Below are 27,962 nucleotides of genomic sequence, written 5' to 3'. Positions count from 1 at the left end.
CACTGTGGGCCTTCGGCGCCCTCCCTTATATAGCGGCTAGCAGTCCCGCCCCCAGGCCCGATTGGCTGAGCTCCCAAGGCGGGGGCTGCGAGTGGCCGGGGCTGCTGTCAGTCAGGGGCGGCGCCGTGCGGAGCACCGGGAGGCCATTGTGGCTGGGGCAGCGGGAGGCGGCGGCCGGGGCCGGTCCCGCCGCGTCCGACCCAGGTGAGGGGGCGGCCGCGAGGGGCGTGCTGGGGCGGCGGGGCTGCAGCCGGGGCGGGACGAGCCCTGGGCCGGACGGAGTGCTCGGCTCGTCCCGCGGCGCGGGCAGAGCCGGGGCGCCCCGCGGGCCGCTGCCCGGGCCCGGCTGCGCCGGAGGGACGCGGGGAGCGGCAGGGCCCGGCCCTTCCTCCTCGGGCCGAGCCCCCCGCCCTGCCCGTGCCGCAGTGCCGGTCCCGCCAAGCCGCCTCTGCTCGTCCTGCTCCCGTGTCGCTCCGTGCCGGCCCCGGCGGTGGCCGTGTGCGGCCGGCCCGCGCTCGGCGGCCCCAAGCCCCGTCCCGGGCGGGCAGCGGGAACGAGCGCTGCGGGTCCCGCGCTGCGGCCGCGGCGAGCCCGGGCTCTCTGGAGCAGGAGCGATTGCTCGGCAGAAGTTTTAGGAAAGATGTGAGAAGACTCTTCTTGCTCGCTTCTTATATGAGCGGCGAAATTGCTTACAGCACATGCATGTTTAAACTTTTCCTCTCTTTACGCCAGCTTGCCCTGGCAGAGTTCTGAGATCCTGTCAGTGTTTGCGTCTGTATGTAATAGTGAATGAGACTATAACAGGTAGTGGTGAAATCTTCGTTTGGTCAGTAGTAGTGTGGGTTGCTTGAAGAAAAAGGTCTGCTTTCCAAGAGTTTCCAGTTGCAAACTACCTCTAAACTGCTGTAATCCTTCAGCGTTGCTCAGCTAGTGCTTTGTTACACTTTCGTTCTAAAGGTTGTCAGTAGAGGAGTGAGGTGTAACTCACTGTGATTTTGTAGTTGGACTCTTTCCTTTTGATATACGTTGCTGTAAAGATTACAAAAAACCCTTGATACTATTGGATGATAGTCCGTAAAAGGGCACACCTGAATTAGAAATACTTTTGCAAAGGTGAATAAGAGACTAGAGGGAGATTTTCTGCACGGGATTACCATATGTTTTCATAAATATGTGTGTGTGCATAGATATTCACTGCTAGTATTGTCCGTAGTAGAATTTTAGCTTAAGACTTAAAAAACAAGCCAAGCTTCATGCTGTTCTTGTGTTTCGTTGTCAGTAATAACATTTCTGTAACCAAAACAACCCTGGGAATGTGTTCGCAGTCTGTTTCATAAGCTTTTGACTTGAAGATATCCAGAGTACAAATCTGGTTAATAATAAATTGCCATTTTAATAAATATATTTTAGGGAGGTGGCTGTTCAATGCAGGATATATCCTGTAGTGCAGTTGCTTTCAGCTTCTAAAGATTTCTCACTGGAATTGTGTATGAGCCTACGACTGGCAGGTTTGGTGTGTTGGTTATTTTTCTAGTAGGAGAATAACAGCTAAGTGCTAAGAAACTTATTTGACTGATATACTTCTTACTTGCACAACAGGAAATCTATTTTTATTTGGGGGCTCTTGCCCCCAGAGTGGATTGTCTGAAGTCCTGTGAACAGCTACAATCCCATGGCACCTAATTTTATATTATGCCTATGTCTGTAGTAATGTATGTCCTGATGAATTCAAGCAACTTGAAGCCCTAGTGACAGTCAAGAGTCATGGGGAGCTGCTTTGCACAGAGAATTGCAAATGTGTTGAAATACATAAAACCATTTCTCTCTTTGGGGCTTTTCTAAAGAGTTTATGCTCATCCCAAGTGATTTTTGAAAGGTGGCTTTGTGCAGACAATGATTCTTAAAGGGAGGGGTTTTTCAGGATCAGGATAATTTTGTTTTCCCATATTTCTTTATCCCTTTTACAGAAAACTGTTTCATTAACTCCTGAAGAGGTACAGCATTGTTCTTGTGTAGCTAACAAGTTGATATCCTCTAGCTTGATACCCAGTTTGTGCAAAATCTGTACTTTTTTTTTGGTTTTTGTCTCTAAGTCCTTGCAGAGGAAGGATCTTGACCTTCCAGCTTTACTTTTAAGATTCAGTGAAAATACCATAGGTGCTCAGGAGCTGTTCATCAAAACACTGGGTACCTCAGAGCTCATAAGCTCCATAGCTTTGGAGCAATGAACAGGGTTGGAAGGAAGAGTGGGATGTACTAGGAAAGTCTGGAGCTGCCTTTCAGGCATCCTATGGTCTCTTGTTAGTGCTAGCTGGCTGTGCAGCTGCACCTGACTGCCTCTAATATTATTGTGTAGGAGATATTGTTTTCCTCCTTCTTCTCCCTGTGACAGAGCAGAAAGTTGGTAGCCCACGTTCTCCCTTTGCTGATCCTTTTTCCTCCTTTTTTTCTAAAGCTTTTAAGAGGAAATGTCAAATAAACTGACTGTCTAAATTGCTGCTGGAGATGACCTAGTTGAATGTCTGCCTCTTAAAATGCTGCATAGATTTTGAGAAACTAGAAGGTCAAAGGGGCTCTAGACATTTCTTGAGAATCTCTTAAGACTATTACAGTTTGGTTTAAACTCAGTCTTTGCTAGGATTTGGAGGTCTTCCATCTATTTTACTGCAGATTCCTTGAGTTTGTCAGCTGACTTAAAACATGGAAAAGGATGCTGCTCCCTCCTACGTGCACAGAGGAAGACAGAAATCCAAATTCTAATTCTTAAAGCAACCAGAAGTTATTTGTGTGGCTTTGTGCCCTTCTGGGGTGGGTGCCTGGGGTGCCCTTGAGGCTTTTCTGTTTTGCATTGCCTCACAGATACTCGGTGGGGCCAGTGAAGAGAGAGACGAGCTGTTCTTTCAGTAACCAAAGCAGACAGCACAGAGCACAGCTGCTCCGGGGGAAGGGGCTGCTTGCATTTCCTGTTTTAAGGAACAAGTTTCAAGAGATTTGCCTGTGCAAATCACTCTGGGCTCTAATGGCACTATCTGTCATAGTGAATGCTAAATTACGAAGGGGAAAATTTGTTAGAGAGCTGTTCAGTAATTACTGAGGTAATTTACTTGTAAGGTTTGGGTGAGGGATGGACACCCAGAAAATACTGTTGGTCTGTGCTCTTGTTACTGTAGCACTTCAGAGCTAAAGAGGTTGGGTCCATTACTGTGCTCTCTGCTGTAATTACTTACCTCTTATTCTTTCTTGACAGATGAATTTAACTTACTCTCTATTGTGTCAGGAAAGTCTCTTCTCAGCTGTAGCACAAAAGTCTTATTCTGTCCTACTACAAGGACACTGACTGATAGTGCAGGGTGTTGTGGTGAGTATAAAAAGGAAGGACAATGTGTTGTTATAGGTCTCAATCAGGGAAGGGTTGCCTGGCAGAGCCCTCCTTGAAATTTCCTACTGAACAAGGCTGGAGAGAATGTTGGAGAAATTGCAGCAGCCACAGGGATTTGGGGGGTAGTTTTGTTTTAAACTTGTTTTGCTCTTTTAATTAGGTCTTTTAATAAAACCTTGTTTCCTTCTGTCCATGGACTCCATGGATGCATGTTGTCACTTTTATCTTTGTTCTCAGTGTTTGAATAACATACTTTTTGATTTTTTTTTCTTCAATACAGAGATTAGTACAGTCCTAGCACATTGCAGTAGTTCTAAGTTATGGAGTAGGCTTTAAGGAGTAGAGAGTTGTATTTGGGTGGTTTTGTTTTTAGAGTTGTTTACTTAGATGCTTTTTGTTTGAGGGAATGGAGTAGGAGCACGCATTCCCTTAAAGCTGTAAAAGCTGTAATTGCTGTCTGTCTGCAAGTATATTTCATTAGCAGTGGTAATGCACAAAACTGAATGAATGTTTGTTTATGAATGAATGTTTAATGGTGTGCTGTTGAAAAATTAATGTGTATTAAAATATGTATAATATTTCCCATCTTGTCTTCCTGAAATTAGTGAGATATTGAACATTTGTTTTCTTTCTTTTTCTTTAAGATCTTGAAAACTTTGCCAGGTCCCTGAGAGAGAAAACTACATGACACTACACCATGACTGACAGTAAATGTGATAGTCAGTTTTACAGTGTTCAAGTTGCAGATTCAACATTCACTGTGCTAAAACGTTACCAGCAATTGAAGCCCATAGGATCAGGGGCACAGGGCATTGTTTGGTGAGTAATAAATACTTTGCTTTATATTTATCGCTTTAATATTTAAATAAAGTTTGCCTGTATTTCTGATAGAAGTACCAGAACATAAAACACTGATAATACATTCTCTTGTTACAGGGTTATGGACTAAATAAATTCTAAACCAATTGCTTGCTCAAGTTCATGTGCAATTGTATTTTTTTTGTTCTGTTTTTAGGGAAAATTAATATTTGGATAACTGCATAAATTAGAAAGGAAGAAATTTGTTGACCATTCTCATTAATCACTTTATTTCTGTTTCTAGTTCTCCCATCGCCCTTGTAGTTGTGATATTGCAGTGTAAGGTATGACAATGGTGAGAGATTCTGGGTTTTACTCGTTTCTTCATCATGGCCCCCTTTCTTCCCCCTCTTTTATTCCCAATCACTCCTGTCCATTTCTAGGAGCCATCAATGCAGTGCCTTGCCATTAAGTGGCAGGATGAGGCAAATCAGTGTCATTGTCACTCCATGGATTAACCTGAAAGGGATGCTGTGTGAGGGGCTGGGCTGGCCGGCCCTCCCTTGGTGTGTCACCAGCTTTGTGTCCAGCCTCCACTGGCCCAGGACGTGGGAGTCTTTAGGCTGATCCTGAACCTTAGTCTCTTGTATGGCACCACACCTCTGGGCCAGCTAAAGGTAAACACTTTCAAATGTTTTTTTAGACTGCAGCAATCCATTCTGCACAATTTAGTGCCAGCCCATATTTTGTTGGGCAAAACTTACTTGGTAACAGCAGAAATGTTTATTGATGTGGGTTTTCATTCCATAATCAGGGGAGCAAACAGATGTACTCAGGAACTCTGTGATATTGACTTCATCACAGCACATGGTGGGCTGTTGGTGCTCTGAATCCAGCCTGCAGTTTGTTTTCATCTATAAAATCTGCAGAATAAGTGTGATGACTCATGTGCTGTGAACAACTCCTTAACAGCACCTGCCCTGTCTTCTTGGCCTTTTCATAACCATAACAAGTTATATAAGCAGGGAAGGGGTCCATTTCTGTGAGACCATGAATTTATTTTAAAAATTTTCATCTACCCCTCTTGCCCTGCTGATAGGTGACAAACAATCAAAATGAAAACACCATATTTCATTCTTCTTCACTGGGTTGGGTGATGAAGGGGTCCTAGATCTTGGTCATTAGGATTTAGGAAAGATTTAGTATAGTACTGACATTTTCCAGGTGTCTGTGTTCTCAGTGTTATGCTTGGTTGAGATGGTGTGCAGGAATTTGGGGTGCTTGGAAGTGTTTCTCCTTTCATCAGAAGCAGAGCATTTTTAAGCCAAATTACTTTGGATCTCTGCTTCAGAATGAAATGCAGGTTGTGTTAAGGTCATCATGTTGGGAGGAAGAGGAAATTATTTTATTTATTCACTTGTTTTGAAACTACTTGATTTATGAAACAACAGAGTGAAACATTGCATGAATTTTCATCTTCCAGTGAAATAGCTCAAGTTGAACAAGGTGCAATATCTTAGTTTCTCCTAAAATCTTTATGCAAGGGAAAGTTACATTTTGCCTCCTAGTTTTTTTGTAGAAAACTCAGTGTAAGATGAGTGCTATCCTGCTATGTTTGGCTGAAAAAATTGTCAAGGCATTAAGGTAACACACAGATGTGATGGCTTTTTTATCATCCTGTGTTTAATATAAAAAATAGGAAAAGTTTTTCTGGAGTTTTCTGTCTGGATTTAATTTATTCTATGAGGAATTCTTAATACCTACCTTTAGCTAGGAGAGGTCTAAATTTGTGCTTTTTTTCTCATGATGTTAATGGGAAACTCCATTGGTATTGCTCCACATAGTTTTAACTTTGATATTAAAATGTAGGAAAATAAGTAGTTTTTAAAATATATACTTAGGAAAAATGGTAAATAAGAGCTCGAAGAAGATGAAAAAGGTAACTCAGGTTTTATGTAGAGGATATTTCTAGCTCACAAGGCCAGGAGAGAAACTGGATATATCTTTTGTATTTTATGTACAAAGTACACATATTTAACTTACTGCACTTCTTTGTTCCTAAATATTAATACATCTGAAGTCTGGTAATCTTTTTTGGAGTGAATCAAAATAACTTTTGTCTTTAACTTCTTGACATCTTTTTTTTTTCCTTTCTTGTCCTTGATTTCCTAAATTTTCTAGTCAATCTCCAAAATAAGAGGTTCAGGTGAAGTTCTTGATATGTGCTTAAACTGAGGCTTGTCATACATTGATTTGTCACATCACACAGGGACACTTCCCCTAAAATTATTCCTCTATCTGCTGCTGCCCTGTGATTTACAGCTAATTCATGCAGACCCTGTTGGTTATTGATTTGATACTAATGCACAGGTATAGTCATCAACATATGGAAGACATTAAACATTAAAGGCATTAACATATAAAAATTAATTTGCATGTAACATCTTTTGGGTGAATACTGAAATATCAGTGCTTTCATATTTATGTTTGGGAGGAAAATAACTTCTCCAACTGCCTGGCCAGTTGCTTTCCTCCTACTCTGTGCTTCCTTTTGCACAGGCATAAAGGGATTAAATCAGAGACTTACTATAACATTCTGTAATGATTGTGCACTTCACAGAAGTAAGCTGATATAAATGCTAGCAAGTCTTTAGTTAAGTGGCACATTGGTTCAAATTGGGAGGCACGTCCCAAGAAAACACATCTCCTGAGTGAGCCCTGCTTTGTGGTGGTGTTGCTTTTTTTCCAGGAGGGAAAGCAGTGACTTTATGCTGGGAAACTTGATACAATTTGAGTATTGTTGTACTCACAGGAAGCTGTACTTTTTGTTAGAGTACTGTAGCGTGATGGCCCTTTTAAGTCTGATGTCACATATAACTTGATGAGATAGGAAAGGAGCTCACAAAGAGCTTAAATGTGCTTGGAAAAAATGTGAATGAGAATTCTTTCCTACCCTATGAAAGTAACATTAAATGGAAATAGGGTAATGTGGGAACCCTTATTTAAAACTGAAACTGTTTAAAGACTGGAACTCCTGATAGCATATGCTAGGAATTCACATGTATTTTTGCCAGATAGTCTGTGTTACTAATGAGGACTATTCCCACTTTAGTCTTGTTTTGTTTATACAGATACTTTAGCTTTAGATTCTTTCAGCTATTGAAGCAAGTGTAACTTTGACCCCAATCTCCAGAGGGAAGGAACAAATATGAGTGAAAAACAGGGTAAATTTAATGGTCGTGGTCTCGTTTAAACTCTTGTATTCCTCCCTTCAATCTGTTTTCCTTATTTCTCAATTCAATGCATTTTTTTTCCATCCAGAAGCAGATGATGAATGTAATTTTCTGATAGGCACTACATTTTTTTATCATTGCAAACTATCCATGTACAGGAGAATGTTGATCCCTGCAGAAGGGATCATGGAGACATGGTTGTGACTCTCCTTTAGCTAAGAGAAATTTCTGCTGCAAATACTCAATGATTGTCAGTCAGCAAAAGTGTCCAAAATATGTTCCAAATATATAGGTTGGGCAGCTGCAATGCTTCTTGATTTTAAACAAGCCTAAAATATTTTTAGATCTTGCAATTTTGCGTGTGAGTCTTGAGTCAGCAGTTTCAAGTCTAAAGACAAAAAGGAGAGCAGGAAGACCTCTGATGAATGTCAGTGCTTCTGTTTGACTTATTGGTATTTATTAAAATTTGTGTAGTTTTTAAAGGATGTTTCTTTTCTGAATTAAAATTAGGTGTAGTACCAACAGGCTAGCGGATATACTTTGCCTTAAATCTTGATTTCTTTCCTTCCTCACTTCTGTCTCCCTTTTGCCCCCTCCTCTCCCTCAAACAGACTTCAACTTGTTTGTCTTTGAACACTTCTAGTGCTGCCTTTGATACAGTGCTGGGAATCAATGTTGCTGTGAAGAAGCTGAGTCGTCCTTTTCAGAACCAAACCCACGCCAAGAGAGCCTACAGAGAGCTCGTTCTTTTAAAGTGCGTCAATCACAAAAATGTGAGTCCGGCTTTGTGTTGCTCTCCTTGCCCTGCCTTATCTAAAAAGCTCAGCATTTGCTCTCTCACTTGCTGCTAGTAACCATAGGAATGGAAATAGTGACGGGCTGGAAAGATTTGCTGTGGGCAGCGCAGTTCTCCACAATGTATGGCTCAGTTTTTGGGTGAGCTGCTTGGGGTCTGAAGTACCAAGGGGAGGAGGTTTCTGCTGCCATCACTGTCAGCATTAGGGACCAGGCCTTGCTCTGTTGCTTTTGCCCTTTTTAAGCCATGTGCAGCAAAGCCTGTTTGGCACTGGAGTGGTTTGTAGGGTTGACCATTGTAACTTCACTGTATTTAAATCTTCTGAGCTTAGGCAAGATTTTTATTAAATACAGTGGTTAACTGCTGAGTTTTTCAGGGGTACAGCTCTGTCTACAAAATTGAAATGCTATGGACAATACTAGTGAATTTTGAAATTCTTTAAACTCTCTAAAGAGAGCCATGTTGTCAATACTTCATTGTTCAAATACAAGAATATCAGGTTTATGTGACTGCTGTGTGCTGGTACTAACATGAACTAGAAACATTGCTGGTCATTGAAGTTGTGCAGTCAAATCTCAAACTTCCTGCAGTCAATTAGCCTTTCAGGGCTGCTTTTTAAGTAAGCTTTTGGTGAGGCCCAGATGTAGCAGAATAAAAGCAAGGTGGTTATTAAAGATGGCAGTAGAGCATTTTTAACAGTTCTGGAAATAGTACATCATAATCTAAGTTTAATGGGATGGTGTGGGGCACCTCTGTGCACGTGGGGTTGGACAGCCTTGGTTAAAATTCCTTGCACAGCGTGTGATTTAAAATAAGAGATTATTATTTATGGGGGAAAATGGGATATATTTCAGACACTGGGGAGGGAGCTAGGAGGTGTCATATAACTTTAAAAAAAAAAGTGATTTTGTCCTGTCTTGGTTCCCTTGGCACACATGCTGTAGTTGGGAACTATTTCTGAATTGGCAGTTTTTCAGCATATGTGAATTAAGTGCAGCCAAGTAACATTCAAATTGTGTATATAGTAACAGTGTGCACTTTATTTTGCATAGTAACTTGTGCAGTAGTGGAGTTTTATGTGAATTAAAGCAGAAGTTTCTTCTAATGTTTTGTTTTTTATTTTATAGATTATTAGTTTATTAAATGTATTTACACCACAGAAGTCACTAGAAGAATTTCAGGATGTGTAAGTACTAGGTTTTTTTTTTCATTTTCTCTGATAAATAATGGCCTAAGCCCTAGAGATGGATTTCCAGTATCCTACAGACTTAATGCTTTGAAAATCAAGAGTAGCTGAAAGCTGAAGTGGGCAGTGAAAAAGAGATATTTACCTTTTATTCATCAGTTTGTGGTTTGTGTGCATGGTCCTTCAGCAGCTCCATGGGTCACCTCAGGATAGTAACTTGGTCTGGATAACGTGAGAGCAATTTTTACTGTACCAGTCACATCAGCACTACAGTATTTTGGCCTCAATTCAGAACTGAATATATTTCTTTTTTATTCAAGCATATCAATTGGTCTAGAAAGGACTCATGGCCGTTTGACTGGTGGGATATCCTAGGTTCCAGTGAATGTGCTGTTGTGGTTTGTGAATTTGCTTGGGTAAATGAGGGAGTGTTTGTGTCTGAAGAGGGTAAGTAGATGACAACTGAAAATTATTTTATGCTTTGTAGTTTTCACTGTGGTTATCCTAATTTTCTTATTTTTTAGAGTAAAATACAGTGAAAGAGACCATTATGTTGCAGTATCTGCAATCTCTACATCAGCTTCACTCAGTCTTAGTTTTTCATGATGCATAAAGATAGAATTATCCTCTGTATTATTGTTTATAAAACTAGTGGAATTTTAATATTTTGTGATGGAATATTGAAAACTTAGTTTTTAATAGTAGGACTTTTTGAATAGATAATTTTACTTTGTAACTATGCTCATGAATGGTTTTTTTGACACTTAGGGTTAGCAAAGGGGATTTTTCTTAAATATTTCATATGCTAAACTTAAACCTCTGAAAAATAAGACTTGAGTTTTCTTAATACTTTTTTTTTTTGTGCTTTAGATATTTGGTTATGGAGCTGATGGATGCAAATTTGTGCCAGGTTATTCATATGGAATTGGATCATGAAAGAATGTCTTATCTTCTTTACCAAATGCTGTGTGGGATCAAGCATCTGCACTCAGCTGGTATCATCCACAGAGTAGGTAGTAGTAGATCATTAACAATACTCTTTGTGAACACAGTTTTTATGAAACAGGGAGGAAGGGAGGGGGTTGTATAAATAAGCACGTACACCAGGGCAGGAAAATGCAGTTGTTAGTAAAGTTACTTTTTGGCTTACCCTGATTGTAAAGGGGGGTGTGTGGGAATTATTCTATATGTTAATCCTTCCTTAACTGTAGTAATTTCTTGTTAGGATTTGAAACCCAGCAACATAGTAGTAAAATCAGATTGCACACTAAAAATCCTTGATTTTGGACTGGCAAGAACAGCATGTACTAACTTCATGATGACTCCATATGTAGTAACACGGTATTACAGAGCACCAGAGGTTATCCTGGGAATGGGATACAAAGAGAATGGTAAGCTGCTGGAGTAATGCTTTAAATCTCCTGTCTGAAGTATGTCTCTCTTGGAACACAACTACTGTAAAAAGAGGAGGGAGGGCTGCTTTTCCCCTGTCAAGTTTGTTGTTAAAGTATTCTGATCATGGTATTGGAAATGAAAATTATTACAGTGTAATTTTTTTTTGTTGAAAATATGATAGTTTTCTGTATGCATTTCTTCATTTAAAATTAACTGCTCCCTCTCCCCTGCTATAGTTATATCTTGTCATATATTCACCATTATCTTTTTGCCATGTTTTTTATTCTCAGAAAAACTGTTGAGGCTGGTATAAAAAAAACCTGAACCAAAAAAAATCAATATATGAATAATAAACCCTTTAATCAATGTAATTTTATTCTGAAACATCTTCTTTTGACAGTGTGTCCCCTTTTGCCTCTCTGATTATTAAAATATGTTGCAGATCCCTACCATAAACCATGTCTAATATTCTCTTAAGTCTGCTTGGTGCTCAAAGAGACTGGGTGTTACATTTTTAAAACCAACACAGCTGTAATATATTGAACATTCAGCCAACAAAATTGCTCCCAAGGAATTGTCCTTCCTTATTGGGGGTTTACCTGCTGATTTTTACTAGCACTGGACTTGTATGCTCTTTAGCACAAGGGCTTGTGGATGCCATCGTTTTGAGTACCTGTAATTTGGGTGTGTAAAACAAGGGACTTGTGGGACCTTGCTGGGCCCTTGATAATGATAAAAGCACTTTAGTTAGTGCAGAATGCAGCTTGTTGTACAGCAAGTGCTGATGTGGATCAGAACTTCAGCAAAGATTGTTCTGGTTGGGACAAAAATAAATTATCTGCAGGACTGTAGGAATGCAGTGTGAGCTTTCAAATAAATAATTGTGATATTTTAAAAAAATCTCTTTAATCTTTTGTCCTTGTTGCACCTAACATATGATAGTGGATATCTGGTCTGTTGGGTGCATTATGGCAGAAATGGTCCTCCATAAAGTCCTGTTCCCAGGAAGAGATTGTATCCTTCTTCATGGTGGTTTCACAAGTGTAAACACTGATTATGTTTTACAAAATACAAAATTCAGGAACGGTCAGTTGGTGTTGATATGATTGAAAATTCGTGTGAGCAGTTTGGTTTTCCACATTGTTGTGTTTTACTGTAGATGCAGATGGTTTTGTTTGTTTTCCTCACGTTTCTTCATGATACTCCATAATTTGATCATTTCACTTTTATTTTCAGTTGATATCTGGTCAGTTGGGTGCATCATGGGAGAATTGGTGAAAGGTTGTGTGATATTCCAAGGCACTGATCGTATCCTTCCCTAGTCATCCTTGATTCCCATTCCACCTCCAACAGAAACACAATTATTTAGATCTGTATAAAAGCATAAATATATTTTTAATATATAAATATATTTTTATATATACAATATTTTAATAATGTTTTACTAGATCCACTGTACTCTTTGAAATTAGTGTCATTAACCAAGTTGTTGAGCTTTCCATTTTATTTTCTTAGTAGACTATATTTCATGTCATTTATAGTGATTGAATCCAATGTGTTATGAGCTCCAGCTTTTGTAGTTCAAAAAACAGATACTGCTAGGTTTGAAAAATAGAAAAGAACTTACTTTTTACTCTTGTTCTTTGTAGATAAATATTTTAAGCAAAAGCCTACAAAGTTACTTCTTAACTATGCATGGATTTTGCTGATTATTAGTTTGAACAGTAGACTAATTTTTTTTTTATTGCACAATTTTTTGAGTTTTAATCAGATTTTTTTCTTGTTTATTAGGGCTTGCTGGGCAAAGGTGACCTAATGGCCAGCACGCTGCATGAGATCTTATTTTATTATTATTTAACATAAAAAGAAAAACTTTCTGGAGGTTCTTTTTTTTTTGTCATTTTATGAAAATTTGATTTCGGACTGACTTCTCCTGTAAAACAATTGTTCTTCCATTTCTCCTTCCAATATTTTTCACCAAGATTTCATAGAACCATAATCTCAGAACTATTTGGGTTGGAAGAGGCCTTAAAAACCATCTCATTCCAGCCCCCCCTACACCTTCCTCTATCCCAGGTTGCTTCAAACCCCATCCAGCCTGGCCTTGAACCCTTCCAGCGATGGGGCAGCCCCAGCTTCTCTGGGCACCCTGTCTTCACAATTGTGCTCCAAGTTTTTCAAGCCAATATAATATTTTTGCTCATCAGTAAGGAGCAACCACCACTAAAACATCAGGTGCCTGTTCACAGATACTTGTGTATCTTATAGAGGAGGATTTGCAGCTTTAATGCTAAATTCCATGACACTAATCTTCAACAATAGATCATGCATTATTTAGTAGTAAAATGATTAAGCGTTAAATAAGTCTCTTTTTTTTCTATCTTTCTTCCTTTCTATATTTATTATTTTGCCTTTTGAAGCCTTCAGACCAACCTAACACAATTCTTCATGGATGTTATGTGTGTTTCACCTGCATGTTGTTAGCATGGGCTATTTTGATTTATTCATGAATAAATGAAGGAAATTTTGTTCGTGCTTGTTGAATATACAAGTTATCATTTGTGATTCTCTCAGGGCCACTGAAGCTCTACCAGTCTATGTTGCAAGGAGTCTCCTCCCCTGATAGGGAAGTGCATAGCTGTGTTAACAGGAATTTTTGCTTCTTGTAAGAGTTTCAGTTCTCTTTAACGTGAGATACTGACAACTGTTTGTGTTGTTGAGGCTTTTCCTGGGTGATCACTGTGTGGGTCAGGTTGTCACCTTCAGCTGCAGGATTGCTTGGCAGGGTGATTTCTGGGCAGTGCTGCTGTGCATGGCCATAAAGCATTCCTTTTGTGGATTGTGTTTGGGGTTTCTTCTGTTTGGTTGCTTTTTTTTTTTAAGTTTAATTTTAAAATGTCTTAGTATTTGGGCATTTAGAGGAGGGAGCCAATTTCAGCATATTGCCCAATGCTTGCCCTAGACTATCTTCAGGAAAATCTGCTCTTAGATTCAGTAATTTGTATTTTCCCAGATGGTGGATGGGAATTTCTGGGATACTTGGAGCGGTGCTCTGGGTGGAATGAGATGCTCTGTGTTGCCAGGGTGATGGATGCACAGACCCTGCTCCTGATTGTGCTGGGGAGGCCTGAGTTACTGCCAGCTGCTCTTGGAAATGAGAAATGGAGAAAAACCAGGGAAGGCAGGTGCCTAAGGTGACATAGTGGAAGAGCCTGGCAGCAGCCATGTGTTTTTGGTGTTCTTTCTGCCCATATGGAGAAGGAAACTGATGGCCTGACCAGTGCAAAAAGCACGAGGGGTATTTGTGCTTTCTTGGGAAAAGTCATGCTTTGTTGTGATTGTAGGAAGGACTCTGTTTTCAACTTCTCTTCTTCCAGAGTCCCTAAAGGCAAATAGACTTGGCATGGATTAAATGCCTGGTCCCTTCTGACCCTGAAGTCTCTAGAGTGGGGAGAGTGGCTTTGTGTGAAGGCTGCCAGGTCAGTCACAGAGCTTACTCTGCCTGCTTTATACTGAAATCCCACTTGGGTTTCTGATAAGAGGCTTATTTTAAGTCCATCCTATATTGAGAATTTTTTCACCTTTCACCATCTGTAAAGCACTTTGAAACTGAGATATTGTTTTTTGCCTGTTTTTACCTCTAAAGTGGAATGGGTTATTAAGTTTTCTGCCCTTCCCTGCAGTCTTCTGAGGCCTCAATAAGCTGGACTAATTTGATTATCTGACTAACCAGGCTGCTGTTACTGAAAGGAAAAGCATCTTCTTGAATCTAGATTGGTGGAGCTCTCACACAGATCAGTTTCTCTAGCTAGGAACAAAATTTCCTGATGTATGTTAATTTTCTCTTTGTCTGTGCTTTGTTTTAGCATGACAGTTAACAATATCAGTTCTGAATGTTGATTTTAATATAGCTTTTCCATTGGAATGCATTCAATAAGCAAATAAAATTTTCAATCTTTGTATCAGAAGTCTAAAATCTTAGCATGGAGCAGTGACTATACATATATTCATGATTGTATTCTTGACACACTAACTGAAATAGAAGCACCTCAGTGTTTTTTAAATACATCTTAATTCAAAGTACAGCATATTTGTTGTTTAGTTGCATAGCCTGTCTATGAGAATGGATAGGTTGAAGTGCTAGATGGTGAATTTAGCTATGAATTTTTTTGCAAGGTCAATGGATAGGCTCTGCTGGAATTGCACATTATTTTTATCAGGAAAAACTGGAAAGTATAGATCTGAGTTGACTTAAATGTTAGGAATATTAATGCAGTGTCTCCTGAGTGTGATAAATGAGCTTTGTCTGCCCAGCTGGGCTGGTACAGAGCAGGCCCTGGTATCTCTGTAACAATGTCACCATGGCTGGGGAAAATGCCTTCACTTGAGAGGGGGAGAAGGGACAGTCCTGAAGAAACATGAGGCCCAATTTCAATATGTCACTTGTAAATACTATTCTTACAACATATTTAACTTTTGAATTGTAAGAACAGAGTTCTCTGTATTACCATGGCTGGTACACCTAAATAAAAGAACCTGCTATAGAACCTTCTGGAATATGGATTTCCTGTTCAGAACTCCTCTGGACCTTTTCTGAAGTTGAAAAAGAAATCAACCCCACCCAAACACCAACCAAAAAAAGCCCCCAGCCATCCAACTATACCCCTGCAAAATGCTCCAACTCAAAGTTTCATTTCCTTTGGAGACAGGTACAAAGCTCCTTACTTTGGGTGGGATGCATTTGTGCTTTAGGGTTTTTTGTGTATTTTTCTCTAGCTTCAAGAATCTTCAGTGTTCCTGATGTTACATTGCACTTCAGACGATTCCACAGCAGCCTTTCTTTTCTGACCTTAAGAGTTGTTTTGCTATGGATACAACTGCCAAATAAAGCTTCTTTTGGATTCTAGAAATATATTATAATTAGAAAAAGATACTTAAGCATAATGCATTGTGCAGCACTTCCAGCCTGTCCTTCAGAATACAAAAATAAGACTCAGATTTTGTAGCTTTTTGCGTGGCAGCTCAGAATACTGCTGATGCTACAGTCAAATTCATCTTTATGTCCTCTGTTCAAGTTCCCATTAACTTCTCAGATTTTTAAGTGGTATTTTTTTAGAGTGCAGACTTCAAATTCTTCAGCTGATTTTCCTAAAGATACGGTGCAGATATTGATCAATGGAATAAAGTTATTGAACAATTAGGAACACCATCAACAGACTTCATGAAGAAACTGCAGCCTACGGTGAGGAACTATGTAGAAAACAGGCCAAAATATCCTGGTATTAAGTTTGAAGAGCTCTTCCCAGACTGGATATTTCCATCAGAATCTGATCGGGACAAGTTAAAAAGTAAGGCGAGTTTTTTTTTCTCTATTTTCCTATGAAGTTAATTTAAAATGTCTGCAGCACATTTAATTTAAAGCCTAATAAAAATATTTATTGCAGTAGGTGTCAACATTAAAAGCTGCACACTTTCATTTATGACAAGTCCTCAGATCTTAGTAGTACTTACTAAATATTCCTTCTCTGTCCCAGGATTCTGTTTAATTATCTTATTTTTAATCCATTGAATAATGTCTGTAATTTAGTGTTCTCCAAAAGTAATACTTTTTATTACTGATCATCTTGTTCTAAGTGCATGCAGCTCATATGGGCTATATTTTATCTTTAGATAATTACTGAGAAAATTTAAAAAATCCAAAACCAACAATCCACCTTACTAAATTCTGTAGAACAGAAGTGAAATTTTGCACTGCATGTCCTGTGTTTCCTGTGTTTATTTCCTGTGTCAGACGTTAAACTCTACAGCTCTTTTACATGTGTGTTCTTTTCACCTTTACTTTCTAGCCAGCCAAGCTAGAGATTTATTGTCAAAAATGCTTGTAGTAGATCCAGACAAGAGAATTTCTGTAGATGAAGCCTTACGTCATCCTTATATTACTGTCTGGTATGATCCAGCTGAAGCAGAAGCTGTAAGTTTGCAATTAAAATAAATTTTCTAAGATTCCAATTCAATAACTTTAAAAATACCTCTGATTTTAGTCAAGAGCATGCTTGAACTCACTGGCTAGCAGGAGTCACACAGGAAGCCTTCAGATGAGCATTAGGGGCAGAATCACCTGAAGGACAGCTGCTGGTGGGGAGCTGATACAATTCTGAAAATGGTTGTTAATATTTCATTTTACTTACAGAAAGAGATGCCTGTTTGGTGGCAACCCTGGGCTTTTTGAAAGAGGGCCTTGCTCTAAGGCCCTGTAAAGCCTTACAATTAATTTAATTTTGGTTGATGCCTTTAAACAGCTTTCAGTGTGAGGCAGGACTTAAAAGCAGATTCTGGAGTAGTAAAATGAATGTGTCTTTGAGGTATAGGGAATAAACTGCCAACAATGAAGGTAAAAGATGCTAAAAAAGTTGTCATTTTTAGATTTTTTAGTTAAGATTGGTGTGTTAACCTGATGTAGTAGGCACTATAGACTTTTCTTTCCTTTTCTTTGTAGCCTCCACCTCAAATCTATGATGCACAATTGGAAGAAAGAGAACATGCAATTGAAGAATGGAAAGGTAAGGAGTGAGCATGACAAATTACATTTACTGTAGTATCTTGTGTTACTAGTGAGTGGCTGCCGTGTGTGCTGGATTGTGTAACAGACTATTCCAAATAATTCCTGCTATTCCAGATAAGCAGTACTGCCTGTGGCAACAGGAAAAGAAATCAGGGATGGAAACAGGTTGTGGGTGGAGTCAATACATACCTAGGTGTGTGAATGCTCAAATATACATGAAACATTCTGAAGTCTGTTCAACAAAATGCTGCAGTTTTCTTTTTTCCTTCCCTTTTTGTTCTTAAGTGCTTGTAATCTATAGAGCTTTTTCCTTGATAGAGAGTTCTCTGAAAAAGAAACATGCCTCTTCTCAGTGTGCATTGTTTAAGCTATATCTCTTGACAATATTTACTAGTTCATTTGTTTTAGAAATCTAAATAGCAGGAGAGTCCTTTGGTGTCGGGTTTTTTTCTCTAATCTCATTGCTTATTTATTGACCAAATAGATTAAATTGTTGACTTAAACAACAGAATAAACAGCACTGTAGTGTTAAGATCAATTTCACCTTACAGTTTGAGTCAAAACCATTAAATGGTGAGGCAGTTAAAATTTTAACATCTGCCATCACAAGACCAAGGGTAATAGGTATCTTTTATGACTACTTTGAAAGCTGCTTGCTTTTGTAAAACAGCATTATAAATTTCAGATATTGATTCTGGCTGATCTATTCATATGTTATCCTTAGGGCATGCCTGCACAGGTAGGTAGGCTTCAAATCATCTTTGATTACTGCAAGGTGGAAAAGTAAAATGAATCCGCTAAATGTAAATGAATGCATTTGTAAACATTGTTACTCAGAATTGAAGAGTCCCGAATCTATTTAGATATTGTTATCTAAGTTGCATTAAGACTGTGGGTACACACAAAAGCTTCTGTGATTTAAGTTACAGCTCTGGACTTTTCTGGGTGTTGTTCAGAGACTGTATCCTATGTTGTCCTTGACTAGTAAATGAGGGGTTTTGTACAATATTTTAGCTGTTTAACCTTCTTCAAAATATCCAGACTTTCCTCAGTACACCCATGGAGATGGTTCTTCAAGAATAAGTATTTGTATATAATTTTTGTTATCAAAGTAAAATTTCCAGAGAGTTTTACATAAAATCGGATTTTGAATCCAAATCTGACTTCTAATTTTTTTAAGATAATATTAATGCATTGTAGGTATACATAAAATTTTGGGGTGAGATATTTGTTATTGTTAAGTGGACAGCTATGCTGTTTATATGATATGTTGATTTTGGTACAGTCCTAATGTCTTTCTGTGATGCTTGAGAAAATCTGCGGAATTCTCTTATCATTGCTGTAGGAAAGATGGCAAATAAATATCTCTACAGTTCTACTTCCAGACTGACCCTTAACCATTTCCTTGTACCTTGGTACAAATGTGAATTATTTACAAATCCTCTGTGATCTTACGGTGCATTTTCCTGTCTCTTTTTTCTTTTGTCCCACTGTTCTCTTGTAAGAATTAATATACAAAGAAGTTATGGATTGGGAAGAAAGGAGCAAGAATGGTGTGGTAAAAGATCAGCCCTCAGGTTAGTCATTGTTTCAGTAGTTCTGTAACTGTCACACATAGCCCTGTGAATGAAGAAATCTGCTCAATAATCCAGGTAGGCAAAGCTTTTGTTGTTTGGGACTCTTGAGACTGATCTGTCTTTGGAGATCCATGTGCTCTGCTTTTTAATAGTTCTGAACTCATAGAAAAACTTGACTGGTCTTGCATGTCCCACACCCTGAGCTGCCTTGTCCCTAAAGGGCTCAGTCATCAAATGAAATTATCAGCACCAGTTAGCTCACCTGGAGCTCAGGTAACTGTGCTGCTCCCAGGCTCAGCATGACCCCCTTTCCTCAGGGCTAAACAGCTTTAGGGCTCCCTCAGGATACAGTGCAGTGCTAAATGTTTGTGCCCATGATTGAATCCTTGTGTTTGCTGCTGTTCTCACAGCTCACAGCAGTAATCAGAATATTGTGCTGTCTTTTACTAGCTATGTCTGCTAGATTTCTTGACGCTCAAGTCACTATTCACACTATGCATTGTTAGTCTTTTCTTCCTTTCCTTCACAGAGAGGGAGAAAAATAAAAATCTCTTAAAAGGTCACCTTGGCTTTTGAGTGCTAGGGCCCTTACTGCTTGCTTTTCTCCTTTTTTATTAATTCCTTGATTTTCTAAGGATTTCTGCGGGGAAAGAGCTGCTCACAGCCCAGAAGCGGGGTTATTTGTGACTGTAATATTGTCTTGCCTCAGATTTTATTATGTTTGGTTTTCTTAGCACAGATGCAGCAGTGAATAGCAACACCAGTCCTTCCCAGTCATCATCTATCAATGACATTTCATCCATGTCAACAGAGCAAACATTGGCCTCAGACACAGACAGCAGCCTGGATGCCTTGACAGGACCCCTCGAAGGATGTCGATGATCAGCTGTGATTGCAGACTTGTCTTTGGAAAAGAACTCTAGTTTCCATTGGGCCTGAATTGCTTGTAAGTTAATGGAACCAAGTAGAAAAACTCCATGTTCTGCATGTTATGCTAAAGTAATGCCTGTTGTTTTTTTTACTCAGTTGTTATGAAATTGCCTGCTTAATGTTGTAGAATGGAAGCAAATCGATGTCTAAAGAACAAAAAAATTAAATTTTGACACTATTACAGGCTTTTCTTTGTTTCAGCCTATTTCAGGTGAGCAGTTATAATAGACTTTTAGCCAATAACTCCTCTTAAGTGGCTTCATCAATCTCCAGTCCCAGCTGGCAGGCTTCTATGACACAGTGGTTGTTTACATTTAGTACAGTATTGCTCATCAGTGGGTTTCTGAATGTATAGTCCCTATGAAGTTTGTTTTACCGTGTGCCTGTGGCAGTTTGCTTTATTTAACGACCAGAGTGTTGTGTGTAAGTGTGAGCTGACATGTGGAATGCTCTCAATACTGTGTTTAAAGGGCAGTTTTTCTTCCACATAGCACTTTTTTTTTCTTTCAATCAAACCCTTTCTGTCGTCAGTTTTCAGTAATTCTCTCTTCTTGTAGAAGAGATAAACGTGAAGTTTAAAGCATAAAGCCATTACTTTGTATTTCACCTGAGTGTCTTTTTCAGTCTTTTAAATGTGGACAGAAGATACAGTGGCTTAAATAAATCTTGAGGAAGGATGAGTGACTTTTCTATGAAGCAGTGCCTGTTTGGAAGAGGAGAGTGTGCTAAAATGTTCTGTATTTTCTAGCTTGTGATACTCATCCTTTAACAAAGATAAACAGAAAAAGAAGTTTTATCTGTGATGCTCTTCATTCACTGCACGCTCTGATAAAAGGAGAGATGACTTGGAGATACTTGCAGCCTCAAAAAGCTGCTTAAATATTTTCCATTTTTTTAATGGGTCCATTCTATCTAGTGAGTAATTCAAGAAATAAAAGTACAGTAGTTCTAAGTCACTTGTAAATTAAGCATTTAGGTAACAGAGCTTAGCTGTATTCTCACCTTAGGAAAGTCTATTTGTAGTGAGAAGAAAAGACTTTTAATACAAATTTTCTAAATGCAGTCTCAGACAAGAGGAGGAGGTTATTTGCTGTTTCCATACAGATATATCAATACAGTTTGCAGAATCAGATAACACAAAATTGCCTGTTACATTGCACAGTCTGTTGAATTAGAAAATGCATTTGCAGTAGGGTAGGGCATAAATTGCTTTGTAACACACACTTGTGACTTCGTGCACGTTCACTTTGGAGTGCACAGGTGTGAAATTTGCTAAAGGATCTCACGTGTGCATGAGTGTGACTGAACTACAGAACTGTAAGAGTAATGGACATGGACAAGTTGAGGTGAAACACCACTTTCTTAAAGGCACTATATTTAGCTGTTGATCAGATACTCTTGCCTTGAATATATAAATAGAACCTGTAAAATACACTGGCCCAGAGAGCCACTGCATTACTGACATACTTCTCATGTAAAACACAATTGTCCATTGTTCCAGGCTTTATGACTCGAAAAGCAGCACTTTCTCCTTATGCAAATGTTGCTTTTATATTAAAATTTCACCCCTTTTTAATAGCTTAATTTGCTGTAGTAGAAATACCAAGATTTTAGTGTCCCAGAAGATTAAAAAAAAATTAACAACGTAGTTAATGTTAACTTCAGAATTGTATTCTGGCATATCTGATTTTCTGATTTTTAAAATTCTCTTAAATTGAATTGCAAGATATTTGGGGGTTTTTTTTTTTTATTGTTTGGTTTTCAACCTATGGATAACTTACTTCTGTCTTTGGATACTGACAGTATATGTGAAATCTTTTTAGTGCATTCTTGTCACTGGAAATGCATTTAAAAATACCTATTTACCATATAGCAGAACAGCACACTTTGCTGTTCTCCTGCTTTTTTTAGTCCATGTTATTTGTGTAAGTTAAAATAGCTGAAGACACCTATTCACAATGAACAATTAGTGATTCATCTGCTGAATTTCATTTTTCAAGACTTAAATTTTTCAGCTGAAGTTGCACTGTGCTATGTTCATTGTATCATTTTATATTTCTACTTCAGAAGACTTTAAGATTTATTGCTTTTTCCCCATGTGATTTGAATACTTGCAGAGTTGAATTTTTCCTGTTGGACTTGGGCTGCTCAGCACAACAGAGGGTTGGACCAGATGACTTCCAGGTCTACTCCAACCTAAATTATTCTGTGATTCAAATTGTCTTTAAATGTTTTTAACAACACTGTTCTGTCTTCATGAATTGAACTGGTATCTGTCCTTCTCCTAGTACATACTATTAGCTTGAAAATATACTCTTGGAACAAGTAAAGAAACCCCAACCTTGAGATTAAATAAGTTTATATGTAAATCTTGTAGGAAAAGCTGTCTCATACCTAAATTTTTTTAATGTCTTCTTGCTATGGCATACATTGAAGCTTAATTACAGAATGCCTTCAGAACGTGCATGAAGTGTCTGCGAATATTGTGGATTTTGACTCCAGTTTAATTCAAAACCATAGTGCAAATGCACATGGATTTCCAGAGGACACATATGCAGACAATGCCCACAAACCCAGGCAGGTGCATGCTGCAGTTCCCAGGCTGTCCCAGTGTGCTCATGTGGGTCCTCAATGCACTGCATGCAGCTGCTCCCCATGTCACTGCTCCTGGCTGCAGAGGGAATTCAGTGCCACGTTTGTGACATGGTTGTGAACACCACGAGAACCTCCTCGCTGAAGGAAAACAAAATCCAATGTAACTTGACAGGGGTTTAAAAATTAAGAGAGTTTGGTGTGCAATATAATCACTTTTATTTCTAATACTAAAATTATGTATGTAAAGTGATGCAATTGACCGTGTTTTTGCACTTTGGCATTTATAAATATTTATATGTATTTAAAAATTAAGAATATGTGTGTGTAAACATATATATTAAGAAAACGGCTCAGTTTTGTAAACATGAATGTTACTTTCCTTTGAGAGACTTTGTATAGTGTTTACACTACTGCAGCATACATAGACAATTTATGAGCTATGACTAAAATAAATGGTGGTCAACATAGATACAATCTGTAATCTTAACTGCTCACCTGAAAAAGAAAGGGATCTTTGGCTGTCAATAGATACTTTACCAGAAATTGTTAAACATCTGAACACTGAGTAGCTGAATGGCATTGCAGAAATGGAGTATGTTTTAAACAGTTCATTTCATCTGTGCTCATATCATTTTTCCTCAAAAAAGCCTTTAGAAAGAGAATCTTGGCATTTTGCAATCTGGGTAAGCAGCCTCTAAGTGTACTTTGAGGAGATACTGTGATATGACAAGTCTAGGTCTTTATGGAAAGAGACAAGAAATGAATGTCAAAATTAAGGCTTTGTCTGCATGGATCGTACAAACTAAACTAGTCTTAGGAGTGGAAATTACAGTTTGCAAACAGCCTTTGAAGTTTTGTAACATTTCCAGCAAGGGCTTGCATTTTCTTGTCAAAATAATGAAAAACTCAACCTTGACTAGAAATAACTAGTTGGTTGGAGAGTTTCAAAAGCTGTTAGGAACCAGAGGGTTCTTGAAAGAGGTTTTTTCTTTTTTTATATCCTAACAGAGCATATGTGTTTATTCCAAATTAATTAAAAGAAAAAAGTTACTCCATATGTTACATTTTTCTTTCTTAAAGGAAGGACCTTAAATGCTAAATCACTTTCCTTAAAGTTATAATTTTATGAATGAAGTAGGATTTAGCTATTCCAAACGCAGCTGACATGGCGTCTCCAAGGGCGGGGTGGGTGAGCCTTGTGTTGTCACAAGGGCCACCCTCCAGCTGGGAGTGAGCTGGGAGGTCACAGCTCCAGGTGCAGACAGACCTTTGTGGTCCTTGGGGAGCGTGGGTTCAGCCTTGCAGCAGCACAGAGTGTCTGGGGTAAGTGCTGAGCTGCATTTGTCTGCGTGTTCGACATGTGTCGTATGGATTCTAGCAGGGCTTGATGCTAAACCTAGTGAGACCATATTCTGGGAAGCAGATTCTTCCCTGGGATGTGTGTGTTGTGTCATTCCTGCTCAAAACTGGTTTTGATCCAGGGACACCTGCATCCAGATGCAGAATTTGGACTTGAGTTCTGTAATGAATCTAGTGATTTCTTTGCTTTTCCAAAGTGTCTTGAATTATTTTTTTAACATGTTGAAATATGACAAAAAAAAGTGTATTCTGATTCATTATTTTACATATTTTAGATTGTATTTTACATGAGTGATGTTCTAAAAGCTTCTTATACAAGTTGTCAAATCGGGTGTGGTCTTTGCCTACTCTGCATGCTAAAATTATGTCTGGGGCTAAAATAATGTTTTAAGTAAACCATCTTTCTCACGTTAACTTTGGAGGAAATTGGAGAGATAACCTTTTTTTTTGTTTGTGTTTTATAAAATGATTATTTTTGCAGCTAAAATTTCAGTTGTTGGATTTCAATCCCACAGTGTTGCTTTGTGGATATAAATTTCCTGGGTCCTCTATTTCAAATGTGTATAACAAGTCCAGTATGAAATTAAACTAATAAAATGCAGTCTCCTACAATTTGTTATTGAAAATCATGGCAAATCATTTTGGTCCAAGAATTCAAAACAAAATAGAGAAAATACATTTAACTATTTAAGTTTATTCAGTGATGCTGCTGCTTATTTTTTTAAAAGGTGCTTGCAGTTTTGCACAAAAGAAATCAACTTTATTAATTGCTGGGTTTGAAGCACTTTAGGATTCTTCTAAATACAACCATACATGGTGTGAAAAGGAATGACATAACATGCTTAATGTGTTCAAATTTTGGTTATAGCCTTTGCTATTCTGACAGATTTGATCAGCATGTTTCTTTAAACCTGTTTTCAGAGATTAGAAATCAGAAACCTTTTGAGGGCTGAAATTTAACTTATGGTAAGAGATGATTTGAGAAATACCTTCTGAGTGGGTGACTTGATTGGCAATGTCACTACCTGGCCATCTATTAAATAAAGACACAGCAATGTCTGTTCCTGCAGCAAGGGCAGCTCGCTGTGATCACCGGGATTCTTTTTTTTAAACAAAAAGAACTTTTCTTAACTCTTGGCTATGCATCATGAAGTTGTGTATGTGCTGTGGTGAGGCCAGGACAGCTTTGTGGGACTCCCCTGCAGCAGATCTCTGTGACTGCCACGGGGAGACACTGTCCCTGCTCTGCAGTGCTCCAAACACCAAAGCCCTGGTACGTGTGGGGTGTGCTTGAGCAAGTCCTGGTTTCTTTCCCTGGTGGGCAGTAGCTCAGCACTCCTCAGGCTCCTTAGGATAACAAAAGCAGGGGAGGAAGGAGTCAGGTGCAAAGAGCGTTTGGTGCTGGCTGCCTGAAGCAGAGATTGTGTTTGTTGCTGATCACAGAGCTCCTTATACCCCTGAGCATGTGCTGTTGTCTTGTCTTCTAATGGGGAAAATCTTTTTTTGAAAACCCAAGTGTGTCACATTTTCTATGAATTCAGATGCTTAAATTGGTGCTAATTTTTTAAAAGAAAATGTAACAGATGGTTAGCACTGTATTTGTCTGTTTTTGATACCTATATTTTCTTAACTGGTAGCAAGCCAAACTTTATAAAATGACTAATGTGCATTTTCAGCTTCATCAGATTCCCAGATTTTCCTAAAGTAAAATGTTTAAACTCCCATGGTAGCTACTGCTTCTTTGGAGCCATTGCTTTCAGGTGTTTTACACACAAATCAAAGGAACACAATTAGAACAGACAGCAATACCTAACTATCCCTTTCTTTAAATCACAACGTGGTTCCCCAGGTGGTTTTAGCAGTTTAAGATGCCTAATTAAGAGCAAATTAGAGATACCTGTGTGCAGTTAACTCAGTACATTGAAGCCTTACCTGGTTGTTAAGATAACTTATAAAGATTATACAAATCTTCATCTATTTTAAAGAGGGAATAACAAGCAGAAATAATTACCTGTTTTCATACAAATTAAGTGTAAATTCCAGAAAATATATTATTTAATGTATTACAGAACACGGGCTATTAAAGAGTGTAATAGGCTCATTAAGTGATTAGTTATTGGATCCAGTTTTATCCAATGACTCAAACTCCCTCCGAAATGTAGTTCTTTGAGAATTTCTTTTGAATGCCTTCAAGTTTAACTCCCCTCAGAATCAGTTGTTGGTGTCCTCTTTCCCACCTTCTGTTTACCAAATGTCACCAAAAGTAGCATCAAGCCCCATCATTGTTACGGTGTTCTGGTTTTATGGCCTTAACATTAGTTCTAGTCTGGTATATCATTTCAGAAAGATGTGCTTTGAAGTCTAACTGTAGATACATGTGGCCTCTTCTGCCTATGGAATTAGGCTTTGATTGTCAGATCTCATTCTCAATGCTTGTGCAATAGGAACATATTCCTCTCAAGGCAGTGGCTATTTTGTCTGATGCTGGACTTTGGTTTCAGGATGACTAGAAAGTTTTTTTGGGGTTTGTTTGTTTTGGTTTTTTTTTTATGGACAGCAGTCATGCTTCATTGGATTTTTGGACTGATACTCTTTAGGAAACTAGAATTTCATAAGGAAAACTGTCAATAACTAGTTCTGTAGTTCTAGTTAAAGCCTTGTTCTGAAGCTTTTTGGTTGTTTGTTTTTTTTTTTCTTTCCAGAAATGTTATTGTAAAACAGTACTAAAGCCACTGTAAAATTACGAATAAATATGTATACATAAAAGATTTGAGCAGTTTGTCTTATTTACTGCATTTTTTCTTACTTATAATTTACTTACTTACTTGATTCTTCCTATGTTGAAGTAGAGTGTTTTATGTAACCAATGAGGTATTTTTGATGTATAGATTACTTCTTTCAAAACATGAAGTTTCAGTTACCACTTTAGCTTCCAGTTAATGGAAATGTAGGTGTTGGCATGAAAAATGAATGAAAAAAACTTAAAGAAATTGATTGGAGCATCTTTTTCCTGAACAACTGGAATGTTTGGACACATTAAGAGCACTTGGTTTTACTACTAACTGTGTTTTGAAACTTATTTGGGAGGTTTTGTTGTTGTTGTTTGAATGGCAGAAGCTTGAAAAAAATAGTTCCACTATGTTTCTTTTGAGGATGATGTGAGTATTTTTGCAAAGACAGTGATGATGTTTCCACCTTGCAGAGCTGTCTGCTGTGACTCCAGGGAATGGGAACTAAAACTGAACTGCTGCTTTGATCTACTGGATTTAATGAAGGGTTTCTGATATTAAAGGGAGGATTAACAGCTGCCTTCCCAGATCCAGGGCGAGGGCTCTCAGCCAGCCTTTGGTGTTCTGAAAGCCTCACCTGGGACAGTCTGAAATTACTTTTACAGCAATGTTTATTTCTTGTGTGGAGAACATGGAAGTTTTACCTCTTCTCTACAAGGCTTTGCAAGAGTATTTGAATAAAGCAGGGATGCCCAGTACATCCCAAATAGATCCCAAAACATCCCTGTATTAGGTGATGGGATGTTTTTCGGGTTGCTGTTTGAGCTACAACGAAGATCTAATCCATTAAATACACACCAACAGCAACAAAAAAAATTAAGCAGGATGATGATGTGTGAGCAGGGAAGTGCTTTGCAAAGCATAACCCAAGAACATTCCTCACTTCTGCAGTACCTTCTCTCTATATTTCCTGCAAGTTCTTGATGCTGGCAGGACAGTTTTGAAAAAGGAGGGAGGGAGTGATGTGATTGAACAAGGCTCAAATATTTTTTGAGGAAAGTGGGACTTCAGAAGCTGATTTTTCTCATACTAATAAGGTCTAAAAAAGAGAATGCAAATGCTGGAATTCAAATGAAAAACCTGCTCATTTGTGACTGCTTGGTGTGAAGGTGGCAATGCAACAAGCTCTTGTTCAGCAGTGCACACACATGAGTGCATGGAAGGGGAAGATGCACAGGGTTCTTTGCTCTCTCTGCATTTCTCATTCCCATCTCCCCCAGCCTGTACCACTCAGGCTGCTGTCCCAGTTTCCAAAGCATCCCCTGAAACTCCAACTGCTCTGTTCTGCTCCAGGCTGGTAGAAACACAGATACTGTAAAGCACAAGATTAATTTCCCTCTTAGAAAAGCTCTAGTCTTTTAAA

At 38.6% G+C, this 27,962-nt stretch overlaps 1 protein-coding gene across 5 annotated transcripts; it reads left to right on the top strand.

Moving 5' to 3' along the window:
* Nucleotides 1–80: 80 nt before the first annotated feature.
* MAPK9 (mitogen-activated protein kinase 9) lies at nucleotides 81–26,578 on the top strand. 5 transcript variants are annotated; one of them, XM_038150050.1, is made up of 12 exons: nucleotides 81–204; nucleotides 4,024–4,198; nucleotides 8,054–8,183; nucleotides 9,334–9,392; nucleotides 10,263–10,401; nucleotides 10,618–10,783; nucleotides 12,024–12,095; nucleotides 15,953–16,135; nucleotides 16,634–16,758; nucleotides 17,284–17,347; nucleotides 18,855–18,926; nucleotides 19,666–26,578. In XM_038150050.1, exons 2-12 carry the CDS (start codon nucleotides 4,077–4,079, stop codon nucleotides 19,806–19,808), a joined length of 1,275 nt encoding a protein of 424 aa, XP_038005978.1. In that variant the 5' UTR covers nucleotides 81–204; nucleotides 4,024–4,076; the 3' UTR covers nucleotides 19,809–26,578. The 5 variants fall into 5 exon arrangements, with proteins under 5 accessions (XP_038005978.1, XP_038005980.1, XP_038005979.1 ...); XM_038150052.1 differs by having other exon boundaries at nucleotides 19,661–26,578; XM_038150051.1 differs by lacking the exon at nucleotides 12,024–12,095 and adding an exon at nucleotides 11,730–11,801.
* The last annotated feature ends 1,384 nt before the right edge of the window (nucleotides 26,579–27,962 follow it).

This window comes from Motacilla alba, chromosome 13, assembly GCF_015832195.1.
Source record: "Motacilla alba alba isolate MOTALB_02 chromosome 13, Motacilla_alba_V1.0_pri, whole genome shotgun sequence".
Classification (NCBI taxonomy): domain Eukaryota; kingdom Metazoa; phylum Chordata; class Aves; order Passeriformes; family Motacillidae; genus Motacilla; species Motacilla alba.
The sequence above is the reverse complement of the archived record's forward strand: the minus strand, read 5'-3'. Positions and strand labels throughout refer to the sequence as shown.